The following is a 27,996-nucleotide window of genomic DNA, read 5'->3' on the forward strand; positions in this document are numbered from 1 at the left end:
ATCGTCTTACATCCAACTTCGTCCCATACTTGCAATGCATGTTCGTAATCAGACTCTGAAATCCCCTCTTCCGTCAATTCGCTATAAAATTTGCCCCTCGGTGGTAGCTCCTCTTCTTCCAATCGCTCTGGAGAATCTAAATATTCATACGGAAAGAAACCTTTCGCTCTTTGAATGTCCGGGTACGAAAGTGGTACCGTCCACCCATCCTCCGGCACAGTTTTGCCAACTTCGCCAATGACCCATCATCACTGAGCACTGTCCATAAACTTTATAGAAAAGAAACGTTTCTTATCTCCCTCCCCCTCCATCAACAACAATTGAGGCGTGAAAAATAAATGTTTTCGAGAGGCCCATAATTCCACCATTGCCGTCTTAGCTATGATTTTGGCTCTTGTCCCCGGCCATCGTCTATTCATGTAATTCTTTCAAAATAAAAGAACCATCGTATCCCTTGAGGTTGTGAAAGTAGATAGGAATGGTTCTCGACGGACGGCACTTTTCACAATAAAAAGTCGTTCCGTCTTGGTATCCTGCCGGCTCTCCACATGCAATACAGTCTGGATCGCCGTAATTAGAAGGATCTTTCATCGGTTTTATTTTCCAATAATACGATTTCGAATAATTCTCAGCCCTCCGCTTCATATCCTTTAGAAAGTCTGTAACACAGGAGAGCCCGTGAATGTTCTGTTAACCATAAACTTCTGGACCCGGCCGCCGGGTCCAGTCCCCACCGTTCCACCATAACATACGAAAGACAGATTGGAATGTGACGACCAGTGCCCTTCTCAATAATTGCTTCAGTATCTGCGTAGACGACGTAGGGGGCGGGGACCTTCTTCCGATGTCCTTCAAATTGACATACTTCCTTAGGAAAATCTGGCTGGGCAGTGTCTGTTCCACAATAATTCTCATGTTCTTCCAACTCTCCTGTTGACGCAAATCCTTTTCCACAAACCGTACAAATACACTTCCGTCTGTGCACATTCTTATGATTTTTATTAGAATTAAGAAGGCGATTTTCCGCAGTAATTGGTACGAAGTGGGCCCCGCCGTCTTCGCCGACTATTAGTAAAATTTTCGCTAGTCTGGACGGTTCCGGGACGGGTTCCACTCCGTTCTGTTAGGAGCTCCGCTACTATAAAACACAGTTATGCCGGACGGATCGGGATCGGACTCGTAGATCTGAAATACTTTGAGTCTGATGCTCGGATTTTGTCGCTCAAAACGCTCGAAAATAGTATCATTGGCGGGCGTGGGGAATGGTATGTCCATCCCAACAGTAATCGGCTATAAATGGAGTGTACGTATTCCATTGCTTTCTGGTATTACCAGCCTTCTTTTTACGAAACTCGGGGGTCGGCTAACTTTAAACTTGCTACGACGGCATACTGGAAGCAATTCTCGGCGCCTCTGAGTAGAACCAGATCGCTCACACATTTCTTATTTTCAACCATTCCGGCAGTTGGGACGGCGCCAGCCCCAAGTAGTAATTCTACCAGTCTTACTTTAAATTAAGTATCTCCTCGAGAACTAGACCAGACCCTCAACAGCTTCAGCTTTATCAAGCCATTCTTTGTAGTCTTTTACTAATTGTTCTTTCACTGCCGCCCCTCCCTTATCTTTTGTGTATATACCCCCCTTATAGTTAACATAGTGTGTACGATTTTGCACACTTTGATCTTTTGGATTTGAAAATTGACTTCCATTTCTGTAAAAACACGGTACATCTTTCGGCTCGCTGCCATACCTTCGATATCAATCTGCGCGATATCCTCGACTCGCTTGACTTCGTAGGAAAAATCTTTTTCTATAACTACACCTTTGAATGTCCTCCGTAAGCGACGTTTTTTTATGCTGTAATGCACAGTAAGTCTCCTTGGAATAAACTGCGGCGGCACCTTCTCCCATTTCTTCACCAATTCTTCTCTAAGATCATTGAAATCTATCCATGGTTTTTTACCGAAGGGATTTTCTAGAGTAAAACCTTTACCTGAAGAATCTGTTAAATCTGTGTGAGTCATGGTATACAGATAATTCTGAGTGTCTAGCCCTCTATTTAAATCGAGGTCAAGTATATCGACCAATTGGTTTATCTTATATTCATTCACGATTGGATCCATTGTACTGTCCTATATATATCATAAAATTTTTTAAAAGAAATATCTATTCTAATTCATCAAAATCCACTATAATATTTTTGGCAGCATTTATTGTTTATATATCTCGCCTAATCTTTCTAAGTCGACTAGTTCTTCCGCATCTTGAATTTCTGGTTTATTAGGCGCAGCACAAAATAACCTCTCAACAGTGAAAGAAAGAGCACGCTTACTTAAGCGCGGTTTAAATGCTAAGAATTCTATCTTACTACCTTTCCGGATATTACGAGGTACAATAGCAGGATTTTCTCGGACTGGCAATGGGCTCACTGCTTTAAAAGCACAGTCAATTTCTTGAACCATATCAATACATGTAGCGAAATCGGAAGTGTTTCCTCCTCTTTTAAACCGAAATTTAAAATACTTTATCTGTGCCTCGCTCCCTCGCTTCTGATACACTTTAGATGGATTGTAAAATCTGCAGGAATTCCCTTCGGTTCCGATAGTATTCTTGGAGTGAGCGGCCAGGCTTGCAGCATAACTTTTAGCAGTAGATGCATCGAAACTTTCACCTAGGGTACGGAATATTATTAAATCAGTAAACTTTTGAAGACTCGGTTGCCAACGGACACACACCCCATCGCATGTAGCAGGATCTCCTCCCGAACCGTACTTAGGTCCGATGTGGAAAACTACTTCTAGCTCACTGTCTACGTATATGAAAGGATCTACCAAAGATTCACCAAATATGATTTGCCGTCAACTGATTTGAATATTCTCTCTCCGTTTCAAGTATTTTTATTGCATTTGAAATAGAAAGGATTGTCATTGTCTTATCGTATATATCTTAATAAAAATAATTTAAAAAATTTTTTCTATGATATAGTATCCCCAAAATGTCATACATATTCATAAATGGACCAACTGGAAGTGGTAAGAGTTACGATGCAATAAATTTGGATCGGTATCACGTACCAGAATTTGACACTAGTTTTTCCAGCAACATTGCCGACTTTTATAATGGGCGCCACGTTTCGATTGCTGATTTTCAGAAACAGTTTATAGAACATACTCTTAGTTTACAATGTCAGGCTGGGGAGGAGGAGGGGAGGGTGTACCTCAGAACACTACATTATTTGTGACTCTTCCATAATTCAACATCTGACTTTTTCTCGAATCCGGGGCGTGGCAGCGGAAGAAAAAAAGATTGTTTCTAGAGCATTTGACCATTTACATAGTTTCATTATCATATTCAAAGATATGCCTTGGGATTATTGTAGGCAGAATGTGTTGACTCGAGCAAGACAATATGAAATAACCGAGTCCGCCTTAGAAGAACTAGAAGAGATTCACAACAAGTTCAAACAGACTTTCTTAGAAATTTGCCACGACTATAGGCTTCCATGTTTGGTAATTAATCAATCTCTTACCCCCCTCGTTCTCAAGAATATACTTAATCCAACAATTGATACCGAGACAGTCGGACCAGTAGAATATCCACAAGCTTTTGACTTTGGAATTGCATGGAGCGGCGGCAGCCAGGGATTTTTAATAGACGGTTTCAACGAGGAGGAACTTGAAAAAGCGTACTTCCCACCTGGTCAAGAACAACTAGAACAACCTCGAGTCTCACTAAAGAACCTACACAAACTTCTTAACGCTTGTGAATCTGTGTGTGCTTATAATGCTTCGTTTGACCTACGAGCACTTGACATTATGAAAAGGGGGGACTTTGAAGTTACTTGTCTATGGCTCATGTCAGTTGTGTACATTATACTTCAACCAGAACTTATCGATAAAGCTGAACAAGGAGGACTGAGAAGAACGGACTGTGGTAACATGACACCGCTTTGAAGATCTTGCAAACTTAATATGTTCAGGAACCTCCCCTGTACCACCTCATCCACATACTGCCGAAAAAGATGCAGTAAGTGAACATTACTTACGACAGTACATGATAAATAATTGGCCAGGTGGTTGGAAGCGGGGTGGTAAACTGACACTTTCGGCTTTCAAGAAATTAAGACTTCGTCCATGGTACTTACTGAATAACTTTCGTAAATACTTACGTTAGTACTTCGTAAGTACCAACACATGAACTTACGAAGTACTTGACAAGTACCGGCACAGGAACTTACGAAGTACTTGACAAGTACCAGCACAGGAACTTACGAAGTACTTACGAAGTACTTACGTAGTACTAATAACATTTTCCTCTGGCTCCCAACTATTGAAACTTTCTGGATAACCTTTCCATTTTATCAGATAATATTTCTTTCCTCTAATTTTTTTCGTCTTCAAAATTCTTTCTACTCTGTACAGCTCGTCGGCACCAGCAGCGCTCTGAAGTTCATCAGAATAGAAAGTGCCGAGTATTTCCTCTCCATTCAGGTCTTTTATTTTGTAAACTGGTGGTGTTCCTAGTCCAGCTGCATACACCACTTTTGAAACCACGAAAATCTCCTCTGTCCAATTTGGTAAATATCCTTTCTTAAAAGTGGTCTTGTATTTTGTAATTCGGACCCTTTCTCCCGGCTTGAATTCAGGGTTAGCTCCCAGGCTGCCAACTCAGGAGCTAAAGTGTATAAAATGCCTGCCAATCGTTCTCCTCGTTACGTCCCAGGTTTCATTTTGATACTTCCGTGAACGGTGTTATTGTAATTCTCGAGAAGTTGTGGTAGAATAGAAAGCCATTCACGTGTCTGTCTTATGTAAAGTATTTCCACATCATCGTCTTAAGGGTCCGATTAAAACGTTCAAACAACGCTAGCTTTTTTGTCACTGTAGGTGTGAAACCAATGAATTCCCACCTCCTCGAGCCACCCCTGCATTTTTCGGTTCGTAAATTCCCGCCCCTCATCTGTCTGAAGTTTGTCAGGTTTCCTCCCGGATTTCTTAATTATGTCTTGTAGCGCCTTCAGAGTGTCATCGGCCGTTTTTGACTGTATTGGCCTAGCCCAGGCATATTTACTGAGCACATCGATTACTGTTAGCATGTATCGAATGTTACGGTTCTCTTTTGCGAACTGTGGAGAAAACTCTACAAGATCAGCCTGCCAAAAATTGTCTATCGATGATACGAAAACGCGCCTCCCACCACGAGTACGAGGTACCGATTTATGAAGATTATAAGTTAGCTGAGTTTTTAACCAGTCCTGTACCTCTTTCTTGGTCACTTTCAGTCCGCTGGCGCGCGCTGCGTCATATAATTTTTGTACACCTCCAAAACCAGTTTTCGGGTTGTAATATAATTCTCTAAGAGTGCCTTCATCTTCCATAATTGCTATATTATACGAAAAATTTTATGTCGTACGGATTCCGTAAACGAAATACTAGTTTACTGAATGGCCTGGATTTCAATTGCTTGATTAGGCCCACGGCTTCCCGTTCTGACACCTCCATTCCATATTCTTTTATAATAGTTTTGTTGTCTGTCTTGCTCGGTGTGTAAAATAGTACTAACATCTATATGTTTTCCCCGAATGGTTCCTAATAATAGTATTTATCGTTCTTTTTTTTTCATTACATTTTTATGTTTTCCCTAAATGGTTTTATAATACTAAGTATATTGTTGAGTCAGAACCCAGACAGATAATCCGTCATGTCTTGCGCTGAAACCAAGTTGGACTAAAACGTTACTGCGCTTCTTCATATCTTTGGACGAGGCGCAGTCGTCGAGTACTATTAAAGTGTTTGTACCGGCCCATTCTTTATGCACATAGGTTAATGTATCATCCACAGCATCGAGTCCGACTGGAAATATAAACACATTATCATCAGTGAAAATGAATCTTCTATTATACGCTTTATTATTCATGAATGTCGGACAAATGAATACCACATATTCGAATTTCTTTAAGTACGGACCGGTGAGGAGGTCCAACATAAATTCTGTTTTGCCAGAATATGTCGGTCCAGTTATAATCATGTTGAATGGTGGGGTTACGTATATTGACATTTCCTCTGGATCTATATACTGTACATAAATGTAATGAATATTGCTAAAGATAACAAACCAATTTTGCCGAATTCGTGAATAGGGTCTGCGCCGAGTGTTGCAGATGCTGCCCGTTCCGGGGAGGGGGATCCCCGAGTCGTGTCATTGTGAGGTGACTCTCCGGGCTCGTCTTGCCACTTCACAAGATCCTCCCCTCCTTCCATCTCATGTACAGCACTTTCTCGAACTTCCGTGTTTATATCACCATTCACTCCGAACACCATAGATTCTGTTGCGTATTGCAATTCATTATTATAACCTGCGATTAAAGGGCCCGAAAGAATGACCATCTCAGACGGTAAGAGAAGTAAATTGGGCGAAACAGCCATATCAAGTTTTACACCAGTATTCATTATTGTGTCTTGGTATCGCCTATAACTGATTACTTTGTCGGTATTACGAATTTCATCTTCGAGCAGAACGCCGAATTCTTTTCGGACTTGCTGTGCACTGCCAGTATCGCCCACTATGGTACTGCGAATATTCGCTTGTGCGCCGAGTATGCAATATACGTAGGCTTCAAGGCTTTCATTGAGGCGGGCTAGGCCAGCCTTTGTTAGTCCCGAGTCTCCCTTCAGAGGAATGAAACTATTATATTGTCCCTCCGATCCATCATTTCGGAAGAAATAATAGTGTGGTCTGTCTTTGTCGGGCAGTACATGTTTTTTCTTTCCAAAAATGGTATGTGTATAGAAAACGCCTCCGTCGGCAGAGAGGAAAAAGTCATGACCGTTGTATATCGCTTTTGGCTGTCTAACGGGCCCACGATTAGTGTAATATTCATATCCATAACCAAGACCTTTATTTTGACCTTTTCGATAACGAAAGTCGGACTTCGTTGGGCTTATATTTCCAAATTCTGTACAGAGAAGTTCATATTGGACGAGATTGTACGGATTGTCGCCCGCTTTGAAGGTGGGGGTATCGTCTGGAAGTGCAACACCCATTTCGTGAAGGATCCTACGTATTGTAAAGTATACATGGAAACGGCAGAATGATCGTATTTGGGGCGGAAATTTCTTATCAAAGAGATGGACGAATGATATACCACAACCAGTAGTGCTACACCATACAGCGAAATTCAGTTGCTGGTCCCAGTATTTCATGTTTGGTCCGCCCAGCCAGACATTACTTTCTTTCGCTGATCGATGAGTGATTACGTTATCTTTGAACACATCCCGTGGATGAAAAGTAAATTTTTCTGTCGGCGTTACATATATTTCTAAGTCCATGAGAATAGGTTTTATTCCTCCATCCGGTTTGGAAGGAATATCAGCATGCTGTACTGTTGGTATGCTCGTCTTATTCAATTGAAAAGCAACTGGGAATAAGTCTGTACTCATGATTCGTGTTTCTATATACAGATAGATTTTAATGGAGGAGAATTTTCCATACTTCGGAATCGTACTAACATTCCAGACCATGTTAATATTATATTTCGGATTCAGGTTTAAACGAATTTTTTATTTTTTACTAAGAATAGATAACATACTGCAAACAATGGAGAATTTAATAAAGTCATCGGCAGCGGCAAATACGACAGCGCATTCCGAAGGGCCAACCGCAGCATCGGACAATAATCGATCCATAATAGAGACGAAACGTGAAAAAATACTCTGTGTCATCGCAAGTGGTCAAAGCAAGTTATTTTTTGGTAAGGAGATTACAGTTAGAGAAGTGGAAACGTGGAAAGATGAATTCATAACACGAGCCTTTAAAGTCTATGAAGCGAAATACAGTTCTCTTATAAGTGATACCATCACTCAAAGTTTCATCGATCTAGGAGCCCGTGCAATCAGTCAGGTAGTTCCAATCGATGATCGAGATAACTATGCCACTGATCTTAAAAAGGATTTTATTCTAAACAGTGAAATAAAACGATTATCAGGATGGATAGGGTACACGTGGGGGCCCATACTTGCTCTAGTTTCCACCGGTTTAATTACGGGTAAACATTTAAATTTTAAAAAAATCGGGCTTAATATAGTACCTGAAATAAATGGATTCAACTTCGCAAACGGTTCCTACTCAGCAAACGGAAACGACGACGGAGCCCACACCGCAAACGGAAACGACGACCTTCCCTACGCCACAGCGCAACATAGAGAAAGTGACGTTACCGCCGAAGCATCCAGGGAGGGTTGCTGCAGGGAAGAAATTAGCGGAATGGAACAGGAAAAACAAGGAGAAGAAACGCCAAGCGAGGGAGGAGGGGAGCGATGCGGTAGCGACTGAAGCAAACTGTATAGACCTATCGCCTACAATGAAAGAACAGTGTGATAATAAATGGTATAATAAATGTTATCTTGTTTTAGGAATTGTGGGAGTTTCATTGACTGCATTAGGGCTATATTGGGGGCGTGCTCGACATAATTGTCCCGTTCGGAAAGATGAACCGCTTCAGAAAGCGAAAAAAACAGAGCCCGTAGCAGCTCCCTCCAGAACAGTTCCGAGGGGAGGGGAGGGAGAGGGGGAGGTTTCCAGCTCCTCTACATTGTATGAGATGGATTAACTCCGTAATTATTTTATTTTTTATTTTATATACTAGTCAGCAATCATGGATACTAAAACAGTTGTAAACACAATGTACGATGGTATTGTAATCGCAGGACTTGCGATGGGATATCTTATGATCTCCAGCAAATTTTTGAAGATGGATATGGGCGATCCAAGTCGACCAAATTTGACTCGCTTGGCAAAATTAGGCGGTGCGACTGCTGCCGCGGTTGCGACCAAAGATCTCCTTGAACAGAAAAATATTATTCCTGCAGAACCTTATACTTTGTAATGTATATAGACCTTCTGAACGGACCTTCGGAGAGTCACAAAATAATAATATTATTATTCCTACAGAAACTTATACTTAGTAATATATATCAATATACAGTTAGCTATGGCTTCAGCAATAGGAATGACAGTTCTCGGTGCTGTATTAAATGCAACGGCATTTACAGGAGGAAATATTATCGGACAAAAGCTTTCTGGGAATGGTGAGGCTCTTATTGAAGAGAAAGTCCGACATGATAAAGCATTAGAAAAATTTGAACATGATCGCAACGTCTGGTCAGAAAAAAGATTACTCCAGGCTGACTGGGAAAGAGAAAATCGGGCAAAGGATGCACATGCTGCGGCAGAATTAAGAGATACAGATGCAGAAATCCTAGAAGAAGCAGAAGCGGTGCAAAGCCGTTCCGAAGGGGCAGTTCAATTCTCAGATTATTATCAGCCAAGTCAAGAGCAAAAAAATATGAGATGATCTATATTGCTGGAGGATTGGTCGTGGGATGGTTTATCTTCCGATAGGGTTCCTTCGGAACGCACCGGTAGGTGGAACGACTACAATAATTCAATACAAAAGCTAGTTGGCCAGTTATTGAAATCGATCATCTTTCCATCCTGATCTGTTATCCAGATACGCATTGAACTCATATGGTCTGAACCTTTTCTCAATGGCATGGAAATTGAGCAGTCTTTAAAATTATAGGTGACCTTTTCACCTATTTCTTTTGTATCCTGAATGGGAAGTGTTTTTAAAGAGTCTGATAATACTCCCTGTATGTATTCGTCAGAGCCCAAGCCAACATAACTTCCAGAAACATCGATGACATCTGAATGAACTATGTATTTAGTGACTGTTAAGAAATCTGCTCGCTTTGGACTCATAGTACTTTTTGTCACGGGGTTGTTCTCAGGTTTATCTGAAAAGCCGACGACGTTGGCAAAGCTACCTGTGGCATTGAAATAGACTTTAATATCTTTCGCCAAAGTTAGAAGAACGTGGCCTGTCGGCAGATGTTTTTCAAAATTAATTTTTTGCTTCAATCCGATTGCTTTGTTTAACGTATCGATATTGTAGTTACCTGGACGTATTGATTTAGTCTTCTTTGGTTGGTCACCTTCTTGGTATTTTAATACATTATTCGTCGATGTTATGTTATGCCATGAATTGTACAGTCCACACTCTAGCAGCCTTATCTTCGTAAACTGTGATATGTCAATGCAAGGGTTAAAATACATAGTAACCGGTTTGCCTGTTTTGCTTTCAATCTCAATGATCATCGTTGTACGTTGTATATTATTACAAGGTATTATTTATTTTTCACTGTATATAGGTTAATCATGTCTGGTCCAAGTAACTCCGGTCTAGGTGTAATTCGTGTACAAAATCTTGAGCTTGAAGATCTGAGTGATGTTAAAGTGAACAATAATACTAAGATAGCTACTAATCATAATAAGGATTATGTCCTTCGTTACAAGGACCGCGAGAAATATTTCGTTTTAGCCGCGGCGCCCCACGAGCATGCTGTAGAATTTTCTGAACTTACAGACATTGATGAAACCGTAATTGACGCCACAAAGGCTTCGAATGATCCTACTCCTTTTGCACTGACGTGGAATTCGACTAGTCAGAAATTCATGCCTTATAATGTACCGCGTAACATCTTAGATATATTGGATAGTGAAATTAGTGGTGGAGTTACTGAACTGCCAGGAACTCCAAATGTTATTTATTTCGATAGCAATGTTAACAAGTACAAGTTGTTAGATTTTCGTAGTTGCTTACTCCTACGAATCCATACATTGCACTTCTTGGTATACCGATTCACCTTAAAATTAGTCCTCTTAATACAATGATGAAGGCAGATAATACACTAAGAAGGTGGATAAACGAGGGGGAGAATTATTGCTCGTATACAGCTAGCGGAGTTCCAGTTAGATTATTTTGGGACACAACGTGTTCGAAACTGGGTCTTAAAAGTGTCGGTGATGAGGCAGCTGTTCTCACTTTACAGACTGTAAATCAACAGATGACTGATAATATGAAAATACTTCAACATGGTACAGTTCTCATTAGATGTGTAAAGTTAGCTACTGGAGATGAATTTGACGATTTGGTTGGATATTATGCTATGAAAACAGATAACAGAACAACTTGTGATATTATTATAAGTATCGATAAAGATCGTAATGAAATGAGTATTGAATGTTTTGTTGGTGGGAATAGAGTAGAGAACGACTTAGGAACTACATTTGTACGTAGAGATAAAAGAGTGAACACTTTAGATATCAGTACCATTCATCTGAAACGACTCATTTTGTTTGAAGTAATGGTCTTTCGTCATATTTTAAGTTCAGAGGAAATTACTAAAATTTTATCTATCGGGTGAACAAGTTAACTAGAGTCGTTCAGAAAAAAATTCCACAGAAACCTATCGGAACGATTTTTCTGAAAACTGTAGAATGACAGACATTGAACATGACATCACAAGTTACTAAGCAACTGGAACGGTATTGCGAAATTCCTGGAAAGCCCCTGCTGGAAACGTCCCGATAGGGGTATTGCACAACAGTGTTCCGCAACATCCCTATGGTTCCGCTCGTTCCGACGACTCCAAACATAGTGAAAAGGGAACAGCCAGCAGATAAAATTCACATCCAGAAACGAGACCCGCACCTTCGGAACTGTTCCGGTACGGGTTGCCTTTTTGTAAGAGCAGACCGGCTCCGGTACATCTCAGTCAGAATCTATCTAACAAATGATCCGAGAATAGAATGTCGTTCCGTTTTGATAGTGGGGGTGAGTCATAGCTAGTGTATTGCGCAAGTCCAGGACCTGACTCAGCAGGGAATTTCCCCGCTGAGTTCAGGACAATGCACTGCTGCGCAAGCTGTTGCGCATGAGTTCATATATAGGTCAGGGTCACTGAGCTACATGGATGGTGAGTAGTGTTCTGGGGAGGTGTGAGGAGATTTTGTAACTTTTTTAGGTAGTGTCTCAGAAATAAAGTTATCCTTACTACTTGGAACATCCTATAAATGCCCTAGGGCACGTTATATAAATGCCCTAGGGCACAACAGATTTTGTGTTGCAGCTGGTTTCCGCTGTGTTACCAAATTTGAATATTAAAGCGTACCAGATGTCTACAGAATATGACATGTTCACTTTTGATTGGACAGTACTTTACTACGGCGCTGTCATTCGTTTCTGGAATTTGGTGAACAAGGCTTTACGAGTAAATAAAACACCCTGAATTGAGCACTCTGATTGGTCAATCAACAGTAGATAGTTTTTAAAAATGAAATAAATTGCTCTCTGTGTACCCAGGAAAGAACAGAAACCAGATAAACAGAAAAATAGATACAAATTGTTTGGAAACTGTACTTTACAATGATTGTGACATATTGGAGCCAAAGACGAGTTAAGGGGATGATGGTACAGTCATTGATAATGTACGTTGCAACAGTAAATTCCACGAAGAACATTTCAGTAACACCGTACACTGTAAGCTTATGTACTGTATCTTGAGAACTTGATAGCTGTTTTTTTTTCTTTTCATGAAAAGTGTATATATAAACCGGCAGTGACCATTATTTTACCAAACTTGACATATGTCATGGACATATGTAATCAACACAAAGATAAAAATAGTAACAAGTTGCTTATTAAATTTACTCTTTTAATGGCATAGGATTGATGAAGATTTCATCATTTTGCAGGGGTCATCATTTTTACGCAGTAGGTTGTCGGCCCACGCCCGCCATAATAACTGGACGGCCCCTAAATTTCCAATAATTTCAGCGTTTCATTGCCTTTTCGATTCTCCACCTAAAGACAGATGGAGCAACGGTGTATCATTTTAATGTTCATGATAAGTTCTGTATTGATCCGTGATCTTTTAACAATTCTTCAGCATTCTCGATCAACTAGTCCACTTTCTTGAACTTTATTTGATTATCTGTATCCAAGAATCATGAATAATCCAAATTTATCCTCCAATGCCAAGTTTATTAATTGATTTGCAAGCACGTGAAATCGACTGAACTGTGATTTCGGACACCATACTTGCTGTAAGCTCGTATTGAGATAAATCTGTAAAAGTTACGTTATGTTTATCAGGAAAAATCAGCGTTGCTCGGTAGGAATTATTCTAAAAGATGTCTTTGTTCGGCTGACCTTGATTAACTGTAGTCCTATTCCACATTGAATCGCCTCTGCGGTTCATCTTAAGAAAACTTTTTATTTTTTTCCCCCTCAGAAAAGTTTCCTTTAAATGCCGTCTTACCACACTGAAATACCGTCTTGCCATACTACTTGCCAGAGTTTAAGGATATGGAGTTTCTTGAAATGGCGAATTGCACAGTCTGAGGTCCCCGGGTCCAGGACTTTAGGGAGGAGCACAGGGTAGTGAAAGTGTTTTACTCAGGGACACAATATTGCAGCCATGTTAATGTATGAAACTCCCAGCTGGGACTCGGGTACACTTGCCAAAGCATCTTTATGCGACCTGATACCACTAAAATGTAGATATGTAATATTTATTCACAGAGAGAGTTACTTAGACTGGCCGTAGTCGCATTGCTTTTCTCGGCAGCAATTACTGGCAGGCCGTCACGTTCACCCCACGATCTACTCAACAGCTTGTCCATAGCCTATATCGTTTCAATTTCGCGATCACCTCACCACTAATGAATGCGACAGTGTGCTAAAGTTTATTCATTTTTTAACTCTGTTTTGATATTTATATACCAACAGACTTGGAGCAAGTCTAATAGCTACGGTAACACAAACATACAATTTATACTTCCCTTTCATCACATTTCAATATTAATAATAACTGAACACGAAAATTTACAACGCAGAAGATACTTCTTCTTTGTGTTTCCCTTGTTTTATTTACAAAATGTACTTTAGGGAGCTTTCAGTAATTACAGGGGGTGGGTCGGGGGAATGGGGGGTCACTTTTTAGAAAACGGTTCAAGGGGGAGGGTCACTTTTAATAAACCTATCATCACCAACAAAATACGTACTCTTTATAGTCAGCCATGCATAGTGTGAATTGACATTTCGGTGAAATTCCAGAATAAAATTTCTTACACAACCATGGACTTGTAACTACTCTAGTCTAATCAAGAACAATAATCTCAATAATCAAGCATACATAGATGCACAGATTTATCTAATTTTGTACTGAAAAAAAATTATTCATAGTTTCATCATAGACCCGCATGCATAGTGAATTGACATTTCGGTGAAATTCCAAAATCAAATTTCTTGCACAACCATGGACTTGTAACCACTCTGGTCTAATCAAGAACAATAATGTGAACAATCAAGCATAGATAAATGCTCAGATTTATCTAATTTTGTACTGAAAAGAAATTATTCATAGTTTTATCATAGACCCGCATGCATAGTGAACTGACATTTCAGTGAAATTCCAAAATCAAATTTATTGCACAATCATAGACTTTTAACAACTCTAGTCTAATCAAGAACAATAATCTAAATAATCAAGCATACATAGATGTACAGATTTATCTAATTTTGTACAGAAAAAAAATTATTCATAGTTTTATCATAGACCCTCATGCATAGTGAATCAACATTTCAGTGAAATTCCAAATCAAATATCTTACACAACCATAGACTTGTAATCACTCTAGTCTAATCAAGAACATTAATATCAACAATCAAGAGTACCTATTTTTGTATTGGAAAAAACTATTCATAATTTCATCATGGACACCATGGATAGTGAACCAATTTTTTAGATGAAATTCAGAAATCAATTTCTTGTACACAAAAGCCCATTTTACTTCCCTATTCAAACAAAGTACATTTAAATACATTATTAAACACATGTAATATACAGATATAGCATGTTTTGTGGGGGTATATTGTCAATAATTTGCCGGATAGACTCCATGTATTATGATTTGATATTTTTGGATGAAGCACTAAATCAGCCACATTTTGCCTTCTTATAGTTGCAAAAAACATGGTGACCCTCCCTCAAATGTATGAAATACCATATCTCTTCAAAAATTCTTGCGTGATAAATTGCGACTGTCCATCCAAAAACATCAGCCCTCCCCTTTGTAATTTGTCCCTAACATAACAATTGAATCAATTGTTATGTAAATTAGTTGATACTGTTTTAGTTATTCCTGGGGAGAATACCGGAGTCGTTGGGGGGTGTCAAGTTTTAGAATGTCGGACAAGGGGGAGGGTCACATTTTGGACAGGAGGATAGGGGAGGGTCACATTTTACGGTACAGGTGTGCGTGAAATTCCCCCGGCCCACCCCCCTGTAATTACTGAAAGCTTCCTTATGTATCTGTTTCTTGAATAACACTTAGCTATCAACGGTACAGGTATTGAAAACTTACGAACACATACCAGCTCTCCTAAGTTCGTGAACATTTAGCTTGAGCTTGTGGTTTGCTTAATTTCATCCAAAGCATGCCTGGTCCTTTTATTTCCATTCTGCTGGTAAAAGCTATGTTCAGACAAGCCTGTAGACTTGCTATGGCAACTGTTAATAACACAGATAAAAACATGTACTTGTACCCAGACTAGATTGTGGTACGCTGTTAGACAATGAAAACATACGGAGGATTACCCCCTTAACCGCAATATTTTTGTACTCTGAAAACAAAGCTTTTAAGCTGGTTGGACATTTTTCGAAATTGAGTGACATCAGGGTGCTTTATGAAAACATCATGGCTTCGTTTGCAGATATCAGATGAACCCATCCTACTCGACTTTGCCGGCACCCATATCGTAAAGAATGAACAATCCCTAGAGACAATTTTTTATGACGAACTCTTCAAGTTGGGTATCCCATTTGATAACATGTGTGAAATTGTTCATAGCAAACATCGTGAATGCAGATGAAACGTAAATCATTATTCATTACTGTCCGGGCTATCTGAAAAACCTGTCCGTATTTGGCTCTGAAATCAGGGTGAGAACGAGTTTTCTCTGTTGAGAATGTGCAAAATAAATGCACTCAGCAACTTTAGCGTCGTTCGGGAAAGCACCTGCTGGAGTCTAAATATTGCGAAAGTTTCTAAAAATGGTTGGGGGACACGTTTCCGGACCCCCACTGACGTTGCATTTCATTCTCCCATGAATAAAACAAACCAAATCTCAGGGCCACAAAAACACCTGAAATTGCCTCGAGGAGGAATGGTTTATAATTAAGCTTAATCAAAGGTGTTTGCGGTCAGCTTTCAACATCGATCGGAATCTTCACTATGTCACGTGCCAGAAATGTTTTGACAGAGCCTCAAAGCGAAATCTGGATCAAAATTATATGTGCCACATAACAAGGTATGCAAGTTGCTTTTATAATTGGGTACCAATACAATGATGCATGCACCGTTACTCGAAAATCATTCACGGTAGTTTACATCTTGAAGAAGATGCTATTAGATGAAAAGCATTCGTACACATTTCCTCTATAATTGTGGTCAAAAACTCGAATAGTTTGCCATACCCAATTAATCGAATCACTTTCTATATGATGCCAGTTTTACAAATAGCGAAATATGAAACCGTTTCAATTAATAGATTAAATTATTCAGCGACTACATAACCTCCCTGTTATTCGAGGAAATTCAAAATAAAAATGGAGTTATTTGATAGTTTTGTGGGTGCGGTTTTGAACTGCATCAAGTTTGCTCTTTTCATGATAGTGGTCAGTGAACGCGTTAAGGTAGAACGCACCTCGGGGACAGACATTCGGACTCTCAAACTTTTTCAATTCTCTTCTGATCTACCACTTGTTGGGGGTTCATTTTAAAGCTCTTGGTGAAAGAAAACTTTTCACCGACTTAGTTTTTCGAAATTCGAAAATTTATATTTTTCTCCATTGAGTTAACACAGGGATGGCTGCCATTTTGAATTTGTAATATCGGTAAATCTTGGGTAATTTGTTTCTCTAGTACAAAAATTTGCACGGTGACCCCCGATTTTTATTCTCGATTTTGAAAGAGAATGATTGAAAGATTCCCTGAGGAAAGTTAGAGCAAAAGTTTGAGTCTTTCACTTTCGAGGTGCATACTACCTTAAGGGGCCCCTGTGCGAGGACGTACACATCACTGGTTGCACTGCGCAAGTCCGTTAATCGGCCGAAGGCATGTATCGCAGCACATTATGGTGTCCGTAGAACCCTCGAATTAATTTTAAAACATCGATCATAAGGTAAAGCTCATAAAGGTAAAGTGAATGGTGAAGGCGTGTCGACGGTTTGCAGGGCGATATACGTATATACTATCCAGTGCACTGGAAAATTTGCTATTGTCTTCCTCCGATCAACTTTTTCCCTGTTCAAAACTTCAACGCTCTCAAAAATGCGTTTATTTCTTTTTTATCGGAAAGAATTATTTCAAACACCTGCTTCTCGTCTTAAGGTAAAGGCCGACGAATTCGGACGCGCACACGCTTTAGAACGTTTCTGCGCAGATTTAATACCATCCTGCCGCAAATAGGTTATTTTCTAGCGCATGTATTTAACATCACCTGTCATTGTTGAAATTGCGCTTTTACCTAATTTTTTGACCCAGTTTCTTAGAAATACATGTGACCTATAACCTTGTCATATTTTGACCCCCTAGGAAGCTGGTTTTTATTCAATATGAGCGAAAAATTAACATTTCTCTCCCATTTACATGGTGCATATTACCCATTCACCTGGCGATATTGTAAAAAGTAGCGTGGTGACACCCTTTTATTATAAGCGTAAACTAAATGGTACTATGTCAGGATTTTATTCGCCAAGTTTGGTCAAAATGACACCATTCAAAGCGACAGGAAGAAAGTTCGAAAATTATGTAGTGATATAATTTCGATATCGTCATTTTGTAATCGATACTTATGTTAAAATTTCTTTACAAACATCATGAAAGCTATACATTCGATAGATATGAATCTTAAGTCTTGGTATTTATTAAAATTAACTCATTTGCTAAGCGTTTTATAATTGCTTTCTTTAGTTTAAGTGAATTATATCATTTTTATTTATTTCTAACGACGCCATTTTAACGTCCGTTTCCATGGAAACGACCGTGGTGACCCCCTTTTTTTATTTCACTTTTGCACTTGCACAACTTCCAAGAATATTTGTGCAAAGTTTCAAGAAAATGACACCACAACCTAATTTTGACGTTATTCGTAGTGCTTCACCTTAAATTTTGATTTATGAACGTGCACAGGTGTTGAAGAAATACTACCTGTTTCCTGCTCTCGAGCTGAAAATTTGACGTTATGGCAAACTTTGAATAGTGATAAGCGGTACTTGAAATCTGTAGTTTGATCCATGAAACTAGTTCTTCTGAAAATTAATGTTTTCTAGCCAAATATTAATCCTCCAGTCCTTCAGGTTTTATATTTGAAGCTAAAAATAATCTCAAAATCCCTCAAAGTGTACACTCATAACTTGTTCTCCAAACAAATAGTGAACAATATCTTTTTCAAAATCACATTATATATAAACGACTCAGTTTCTGATTAATCTTTACTTGCACTACTGTACATGACTTACAATTCTAGTGCACACACGCACTATACAATTGCTGTTTGGTCGAAGACTCGGAGACATTATGACGTCACTAACATATTTAAATGGTGTCATATTTCAGGGAATCCTTGTCCATCGCATCCGATAGGCAATCCCAATCCGAAGAATGCGTGCGGCGGGTGTCAAAATGGAGGAGTGTGTGTTGAAGCTATCGGTGTGTGCATTTGTCATGACAACTATTTTGGCAAAAACTGTGAACAAAGTAAGTTGTGCAGGTGACAATTTCTTTCCAAGCGTAATTTCAAAAGCGACAATGACAATGGATGTCATTTTGACAATATTTTCATAATTTTTAATCCATAAAACGAGCTCGCGTTTATTTTCTCTTCCTGAACTACGTTGAAATACGAAATCTTAGTCTTGCCATACGGTTTAAATTTTTACAATGCCATTGTTGACAAATGAATTATAACCCGGCCTAGAGCCAGGTTCTAAACAATAACAATATGCTTTACACACACATACAGGCTGTTTCGACAAGTTTAGCACTGGGCACTTTGTTTAGATTTTGAGAATCGACCTGCAGTTTGCAAACAACACAAAAATTATTAAAAACGTACAAAAACTTACAGCTAATGAAGCTAAAAACAGACTTTAAATTCTTGTATTGAATGAATGAATCATTTACTGCTTTGGGCATTCACGTTTGCGTTCACGCACTTTGCTACAGTTTTGAGAGTTGAACAAGAAACTGCAGTTTACAAACATCACAAATATAGTTATAAACGCACCAAAACTAATAGCTAACAGAGTTAAATTTTTGTAAAGAACGAATGAATAATTTACAACTGTGGTTATTCACGTTTGCGGTCACGCAGACATTTTCGCCTGCTGGTTTGACCACATTCATTTGTGATATCATCGTGCGTACGCGTGAAAAGGCTGCCAAGCAGGCACGAAATACAAACAGATTTTCTTTACGCGTGTCAAACACTCTAACAATCACCTCACGGCCACATCCTGTTTGTATAATTTAATACAACTGCCAATTTCTAAGAGTTTCTTGTAGACATTCGTGAAACGCTCGTGTCTCCGTCTTTCCAGTCGATGTGGCGTCCGTACTGTGGCTTTGCGTCAGTCTCCAGGCGAGATTTAACGTCGCTCTGGTCTCCGGGAGAGATTTTTTAATTTGTCTTTCAATGGTGCATTTAAGGTTATCTCAACTCTCTACTTCATTATTTTTCTTGGATAGTGGCCTCTGGAGTCGCCATGGAAAGTCGCGCCAGAGTGCAGCATGCTTCTCACTGATATTGTGAAAGTGCCCGTAGGGTTTTTTGCTATTTTAGATGATCCTCGCCAGTGTGCTATGTATGCTCCGAGACAACAAAACCAACAATTCCCTTTCACTCAAAAAAGGAGTTTATTGTGTTAGGCACTAATCAAGCGATATATGTTACATGTATATATTACTCTTCACCATGTTCAGTTCATTAGACTTGTATGTTCGGGACGGCTAGAAGCTGTAACATGTTTTCTACACAATATCAGGTAAAAGATGGTGATCAGATTGCTCTTTCCCGTTTATATTATTCGAATTGTACACGGCCGCTTTTTGAACAAGACAAAGAAAGAACTGATATAGGAAAAGCTATTCTAACTTTAATGCCTCAAATTTAATCATATTTTCGATCGATTCTAGATATAAATTAAATTAATTCCGATAATAAACCTTTAATCGACCATTGGAAATAGAAAAGTGTGCCATCAAGTTTGTAGTCTGTTCAAATACAACATATAATATGCTGAATAGCCACGAACTAATCATGAAGTACGTTAAGTTTCAGTTGTACTTTCTGCAATTTCTCTAACCTTTTCACCAAGCCCGCCCCCAACGGCGAACTTTGTTTCAGCTTGTGCAGTGCACATTCTTCTCGGCAAATCTGATTGGTCAGAGCACATACGAGTCACGCCCACGGATAGCATAGTGTGAATGATTATTAAATACCATACACACTGACAATGACATTCCATCATTCAAAATCAATAAAGTAATATTTCTGAGTAATGAACAGTGAATAAAACAGATTTTGACTCGTAAAAGTTCGAAAACTATTTGCCATGTGTCCCCTGTTTGTAATTCAGTCGAATATAAATAATCTACTGCAATCATTTTTGCTTTTTACAGTTTTTAGAGCGTCAGATTGTTCGGAAACTATCCAAGATTAAGAGTTTGGATCAAACTCTGGCTTCTTGGACAAGGAATAAAAGGATTCAACTCAGTTAATGATGATCACTTACGACTTTTTATTTCATTAAAATACTGTCTGCTGAGCTTCAGTTAAACTTCAGCGGAATTCGAGGTTTAATTCCCTTAAATTCAAGTAAAATTTACAGTCAGAACATGGTCGTTCCGCCGTTCCACTTCCGGTCATCCACTCATTCTACTTCCGTTGATTCTCTAGCTTGACTTCCGCTTACCTGCAACTCCAGCTTGAGGTAATATTTCCATCTGCTAGAGTCTCATTGAAATCGACTGCCAGGAAGCAATTCGGCATCTTGCAGCTCGCATCATAAAATACTGCTTGTTCATCGGTCTACGAGCCCGGGGAGCACTCTACAAATCAGAGGTTCAAATGTTGAGACTGTCGCCGAGCGTACTGTTGCTTAGTACATAATATATTAGTCTTGACGATGTCAGCCAAGTGTGTTTATTGCATCCCCCTGCTATGGCAGCTATATTTATGTCCCATCAGAAGGACTAGGAGAGCAATTCATTTGCGGAGAGTATTCTCATCAATATGAATGAGCTGTGTTGTGATTGTTTAAGGAAGATGATGCAGGAAATACAGAGGTATACTGGCGGTAGATAAGCTTTGAACGATATATCTCGTTGAATGAAGTAGGCCTCCAGTTCGGTTTTATTATCGACAATCGGGCTAACGTAGAACCCTATGTGTACTTTCTTTCGAAAAATGATATCTCTCGTTGACCCTAGTCGTTGTGAAAGCCCGTTTTATTTTCGAATATTGAACTGCCAAGTTAAGCAAGATGTTCTGGCGTTCAGACAGATTGTAGCCTCACCGCAGCAAACGACAAGAAAGTAAATATCTTCTTGAAGTATATGTAAAATAGTGTGAGTTCATATCACTCATTTCCGCCATATAACACGGCTATACAAAGCTCTGCAAGTATAATCTAAATCTAAAAAGACAGCAGCAATGCGAATCTTCTTGCGAATTTTTTTTTCAAAATCCATCAGCTAAATGGTACAATTTACAGATCATCTTTCTCAAGAATTGTCAAGAGATATCCCTCCCTATCGTTGTTCTTCCGTCCGAAGAATTAGAACAGAGTGATTTTAACTGACTTCAAATCCATTCATCCGTTTCTAAAACATTTTAATTTCAAGCATCAATCAATGGCTTCCCTGACTACTATCATGTAAAAGTTGTCTCCCTCTTTGATGAGAACTGTATTTTTCTCCTTGCCCGCTGTCCGCCGATGTGCCTTTAGTAGCAATCTAACATGAAAAGCTTCCCTGTCTTCTGTAATATGAATAGATCCCCCTGGGAATAACCGGGGCTCGCATTTCTAATTGTGTATGTCACAAAGTAGTAAATTCTACACATCCGCACAAAGATGTCTTCAAATCCTGGGCACTGTGACATTTTAGAGTTGTGTCTTTGTGGCGCCCATAGGAACCTTGAAAGCCTATATGCCGATAATTGAGTGGCACGACCTTCCTCGATATGTCAGGGTTTTACGATAATGAAATCCGTGGAGAATTCCATCCAGTCTTGTGAAGATGACACTCGCGGCGTCTCTCACTTCCTTGAAATTGGTTTAGGAAAGCGCCAATTCTCTCAACACATGGTCTTAACAGTTGGCGATAATGCGAAACAGCCTTAGTGTAGAGAGGATATTGCAACTTGTAAATATACTTATATCTATGACCCTGAAGGCTCGTAAAATACGAAAATAATCTTTAAACATTTTGAACAAATAATTTGTTTGGAAATTTGATGTTTTCATTCGATAAAATTTAACAAAATTAAGCAAAGCTGTTATTTTATTTTCAGGAAGGTTCAATAGATTTCTACAGTAAGCATATCCATGTACATACATAGATACAGACATAGATAGATACATAGATACATACATACATGTATACATGTATACATACATATATACATACATAGATACAGACATAGATAGCTACATAGATACATACATACATGTATACATACATATATACATACATACATAGAGAGATACATAGATACATAGATAGATACGTACATACATAGATACATAGATACATACATAGATACATACATAGATACATACATACATAGATACATAGATACATAGATAGATAGATACATACATACATGCATGCATACATGCATACATACATACATACATACATACATACATACATACATACATACATACATACATACATACATACATACATACATACATACATACATACATACATACATACATACATACATACATACATACATACATACATACATACATACATACATACATGTTCCTTCAAGTAGAAGCATCTGTATACGGTTTGTTTGTATTACATGTAAAGTTTGCATCAGCAGAACGTATCTGGTGACAGTTTACTCATACCGCAAATGTTTCTTAATCATCCTAAGATACAGAAAGATGTTTTGAAAGCGACTCTTAGGGTAAAACAAATGGATTATCATTTTTCCAATGCAATGTTTAACTTATCATCATCATCATCATCATCATCATCATCATCATCATCATCATCATCATTGTTTATCATCGGTAGAATATTGCTTTCACAAGCTTATCAAGTAGAACAATACTAAAGATTACTACACCGAGCCGTGTGACAGGTAAAGACATTCCAAGTACTTGAAACGTTGCTAGTTAATTGATCGTAGGAATTCATTTCTATCATTTATGCCATCGTGACACGTGGGGCATATCTACTGGATAGATATGTAAAAAAAATCCACTCATGGCTTCCAGCGCGCTTGTCTTCCAACAGAAAGCCCTCTGCTGATGCGTTGGTGTAATTTGCAAGGCTATTGTCAGTTTCGACATCCTCATAAAATCAAGAAAGTAAGTCCTGATACTGGTTTCCATAGTGACCAATTAATCTTGTCGATAAGGTGACTTCACGGAGCAAAGGATGCTTAAAGGCGCCCTTCTCAATCCCAGGTTCTCGCATTAGCAATGTGTCAACAGCCCATTAACAGTTTGTCATTGTTTTGTTTCCATTGAATATTTATCAAGGAAATAATATTTATATTAGATAAATCTGATAATTGAGTGGGGGATTTAATTGCGTATTCAGGGAGCCGATATCTCTTTCAAGGTCACTACCCTCTCTTAATCGTGCACTGACTAACATATTCTCCACTAATAACCCTTTTTCATTATTTTGAATGATACACACAGCCTATACTACTCAGATTATCAAAACCATGAAACTTGAAGGTTGCAAACGCTACTGCGATACGGACAACGATTGTCTCCATGGCGGCCGTTGCCTGGATACCGCTAAGTGTGAGTGCACAGACGGATACTTCGGGAAGACGTGTGAATCGAAAGAAGGTAAGCCGATTAAATATTGTAATTCGAGTATTGAGTGTCGTGGGCGATGGAAGCGAGAGATGAAACAGTAACTGACGGTTCCAATATCAAAAGAAATTGAGTTGAGTGTTGTAAACAGCTGCAAACCGTGGCCAATGTTTTGCTACATGTCGTCACGGTTATTAGTGAGCAGATGAACTGTAATCCTAAACAGGGTTAACCGAATAAGGTATGGATTTTGTCACAATCTACATCTTAATTTCATTAGGACAGGAGGTATCGGATGACTGACTGAGTTTAAGACGATAATGCACTGGATTAACCCTGAAGTCGTATATTGATTTCTGCTCTGCAAAGCTTTCACCAAATCGATTGCTAAAGCCGAGACCACAGGTTACGTCCGACTTGGTGTATTTGACAAATCAGAGGCGAACCAAAGCTTTGAAATTGTCCTATTGGTCACGTAGTCTCGAGTAGATGACTTCTCTGACGTGGGTTTTTCCACCAACAAATGACAGCAAATGGAAAGGGGAATATATATAGTCTTTGCCAGTTATTTAAAAGTTGAGAGATATAGAATGCAAAAATCACATAAAATGACAAAAATGTCAGAGATTAATGATTGATAATCAAAACAGAAACGTAATCTTTAATACAATCCGGTGTCCATCTCGTACATATTTGCATTGCCTCAAAAATCAAGAATGAACTGTGCCGAAGTACTTGACGACCAAAGAAGTCAAATATACACTTTCTCGGTCTCGAAGCTAGCCTTTGCTTTTGTTTTGACTCGGGGAGCTTACTTGCACTGAGACACCTTGCGGAAGATATACATTGTACATGTACGCTCAATTATTATGCGATCGCTACTGTACAGTACGTGTCTTGAGAATGAATGAGGGCGTTGTTCATGATTCTTTCCAGACTGGTGGAGTAATGCCGAGGAATCTCGCAATACTGACACAGTTGGCGTGATTCTTGCGTCCGTACCGGCAGTTTTGATAACTACCGTAATACTCCCAGCTGCTGCCTGTTTCTACTGCGTGGTCCTCCGAAGAAGTGCCAACCAGGGTTCTGTCATCAACGACGATATCCAAGAAAATTCCGAGGAAGACATCATAAATATCGAAGGAGGCAAGTATGCGGGTGCGCAGAGGCTGAAATGAATCGACTTTAGGCTGCGTTCACAAATACTGCGGGGGGGGGGGGGGGGCTGGAGGAATTCAGGGGGATTTGGAAGAGGATCACTTGAAAGTTTTGCTCTGAGTATAAGGGGGACGTGAAAATACTTTGGTTCGCTATTATTTTCTACAATTTCAGATTCCAATGATTGATACATAATCTAATGGAATCTGAATAAGAGTTTTATGTCATCCAGTGGTTCTAATGTTAAGAATGATTAAATAACATCTAGAACTACTTTGTCGCAATTCATTACTTTTATTTTGAAAAAAAATCTAAATATGTATGAATGCCATCGAATTTTCATTAAAAAACCAACAAAGTAGGCCATCGAAAAACACATGGGTAAACAAACCACGTAATAACTTTAACTCGGCATTGATTTCCTAATGAAATTTATTATACACTTTTTTCGGTAGACGTATTCCCTAGACACCATTACGAGGCTTTCGATGACAGGGAGATCACAGAAAGCACTAGGATTGCCGAAGACTTTCCACCGATGTACGGAAGTCAGGACCACAATCCGCATACCTGTGAAAGACTAACTGGTCAAGTGAGTGCGGAAGACGAAGGGCCCTCAGAAGTTGGTGCTCCACGTTGCGTCGTGTTGACGTCGCCACCATCGTACGACAACATGTCCCCTCCCGATTACGAGTCGGCGGATCTACCTCCACCGTATCAGAGCAGACTCAACACGCCATCATCCGACGTGACCCCACCACCTCCCTATGAGGAGTAATTCAGCCCCGTTGCACATAGAGTTGTATAAAAATACGCGTCTCACAACTTGAATGGGATGAATTAAAGTTCAAAACCGGGGAAATAAAATACAGGAGACAACTTTTTAATGTCATGCAATAAGCTCAGTCGTCAGGAGGATCATGAAGGATGATAATTTCAATAGCAATGGGAACTTATTGGAATTGTTCTCACCGTTGAACAAAGAGGAAAAAGGATATCAAAATATTAGTATGTTGGGTTTAATATAGTAATTTTAATATTTGAGTTATGTCTGTCATTTGTTTTGTCTATTTTTGCTTGACACAAGTTATTGTTATCTAATGTCGTTTGCAATCAAATCCGACCCACGACACACAGTCATGAGGACAAAGTGCACTACGGATCTCCAATCTTTTTCCTGGAAGGACCACAAAGGATTTAGGGATATAATGATCGTACAAAGATATTGCATAATGATCAAAACGACAACTCAACCACAAAGACATATATGGATAAGCAGTCTGAACGTAGCTGCCAGCTTATTGATGTAAAAATGACACCTCGCTACAGCCTCCGATATCGACCATACACTTGATCAAGTGGGGAAGTTTCAACGAATGAGGGCAGTGGAGCGTTCGCTGAAGTTTATAGCCTACAATTGGCTTCGCTAACCAGACCCTCGGAGCTTCTTTTTACTGTCGGCGGCGCCAGTAACGGTGAGAAGCGACACCCAGAGCGGCGAGCAGACAAGTTCTAAGCGTTCACATGCCTCGGACAACAAATAAAGACACCAGACAGACATATATAACTGCGAACGGCAAGGAAGGCAATATATGGTCCTTGACCAAAAAATGCATTAAAATGTATCAAATTTCTTTTAATCTGGATAGAAATCCACATATATTTCAATGCACATATTCTAGAAATACTATACGGATACACCCGTCTACACGGCATCATGATAATATGAGAATTAGCCCAGTGATAATTTGTGAGAAATTAAATACACTTGGATATTACTATAGATTAGGAAGGACAGTGAAAAAAATGAACCACGAAGAAGAAAGTGACATGTGAATGAAAGACTGGACGATGAGAAGTTAACGCCAGTACAAATTATTGAGAAGGAGCCAGAAAAAAAGTTTATTGTATCACTCGGTTGAAAATGTATTTAACAGAAGTTGCCAACCGGCGAAACAGCCATGAAAAATTTTCCGGGAATCACGTGTACTTTTCTAATGCATACTTGATATTCTTCACATAATTTTCTCGGTCGTAGTGCGCCCTCTATGTCAAGGGAGATCATTTTAAATCTCAACGTATAAATCTGAACGCAACTTTAAGCAGCACGGTCATCTTCCAAAGGGGCAAATCATTGGATGCTTAAAGGATGGATAAAATCCTGTAATGAAAAATATTTAAAACTATCTTATTCAAGTAAAATAATTTAATATACGTGAAATTTTGACGACAGCTCATCGGCAAGGCTGTTCAATGGAACACACAATTTTAATTGTACTGCACCTGACACGCATGTCCATCATGACCGTAATCTATATTTTTATCTATGGTACTATGGTGTTTTTATCTATGGTACTATGGTGTTTTTATCTATGGTACTATGGTGTTTTATTTCAATGTAATGGAAATCATTCTATCCGATCTTATTAAGGTAGAATATACGCCTCGGGAACAGATATTCTTACTCTCAAGTTTGTACAATACATTTTATGTCTACCACTTGGGGAACCGGAGGGGGGAGTTATGTTGAAACCTTTGCAGTAAATTAAGTTCCATCGGCTTATTTGTGTGAAAATTGAAAACATTTACAATATTCTGTCGGACTACAACTTGCGGGGGTTCATCGTGAAGCTTTTGGGACAAAGAAACTTATCGGCTTAGTTTTCTGATAATCGGGAATTTTATTTTCAGCCAGAGAAATAACACAGGGATGGCGGCCATTCCGAATTTCAAATGTCGGTAATTAGTTATTTCTCGAGTACTAAAGTTTGAACGGTGACCAACCCCCCTCCCCCCGAGTTTTATTCCTGATTTTGAAATCGAATGGTTGTTTGCTTAATGAAGGTTTGAGCAAAAGTTT

At 39.1% G+C, this 27,996-nt stretch overlaps 1 protein-coding gene across 1 annotated transcript in view; it reads left to right on the top strand.

The window, feature by feature from the left end:
- The window catches only part of LOC139135971 (uncharacterized), a 41,000-nt gene extending 13,401 nt beyond the window's left edge, over positions 1–27,599 (top strand). Inside the window, exons 4-7 of the mRNA XM_070703773.1 lie at positions 18,523–18,663; positions 23,856–24,011; positions 24,915–25,124; positions 25,592–27,599. Of these exons, the coding sequence (XP_070559874.1) occupies positions 18,523–18,663; positions 23,856–24,011; positions 24,915–25,124; positions 25,592–25,914 (830 nt within the window). The 3' untranslated portion in view covers positions 25,915–27,599. The remainder of the gene's footprint in view (positions 1–18,522; positions 18,664–23,855; positions 24,012–24,914; positions 25,125–25,591) is intronic.
- The last annotated feature ends 397 nt before the right edge of the window (positions 27,600–27,996 follow it).

The sequence above is a fragment of the Ptychodera flava genome, chromosome 6, assembly GCF_041260155.1.
Source record: "Ptychodera flava strain L36383 chromosome 6, AS_Pfla_20210202, whole genome shotgun sequence".
NCBI lineage: Eukaryota > Metazoa > Hemichordata > Enteropneusta > Ptychoderidae > Ptychodera > Ptychodera flava.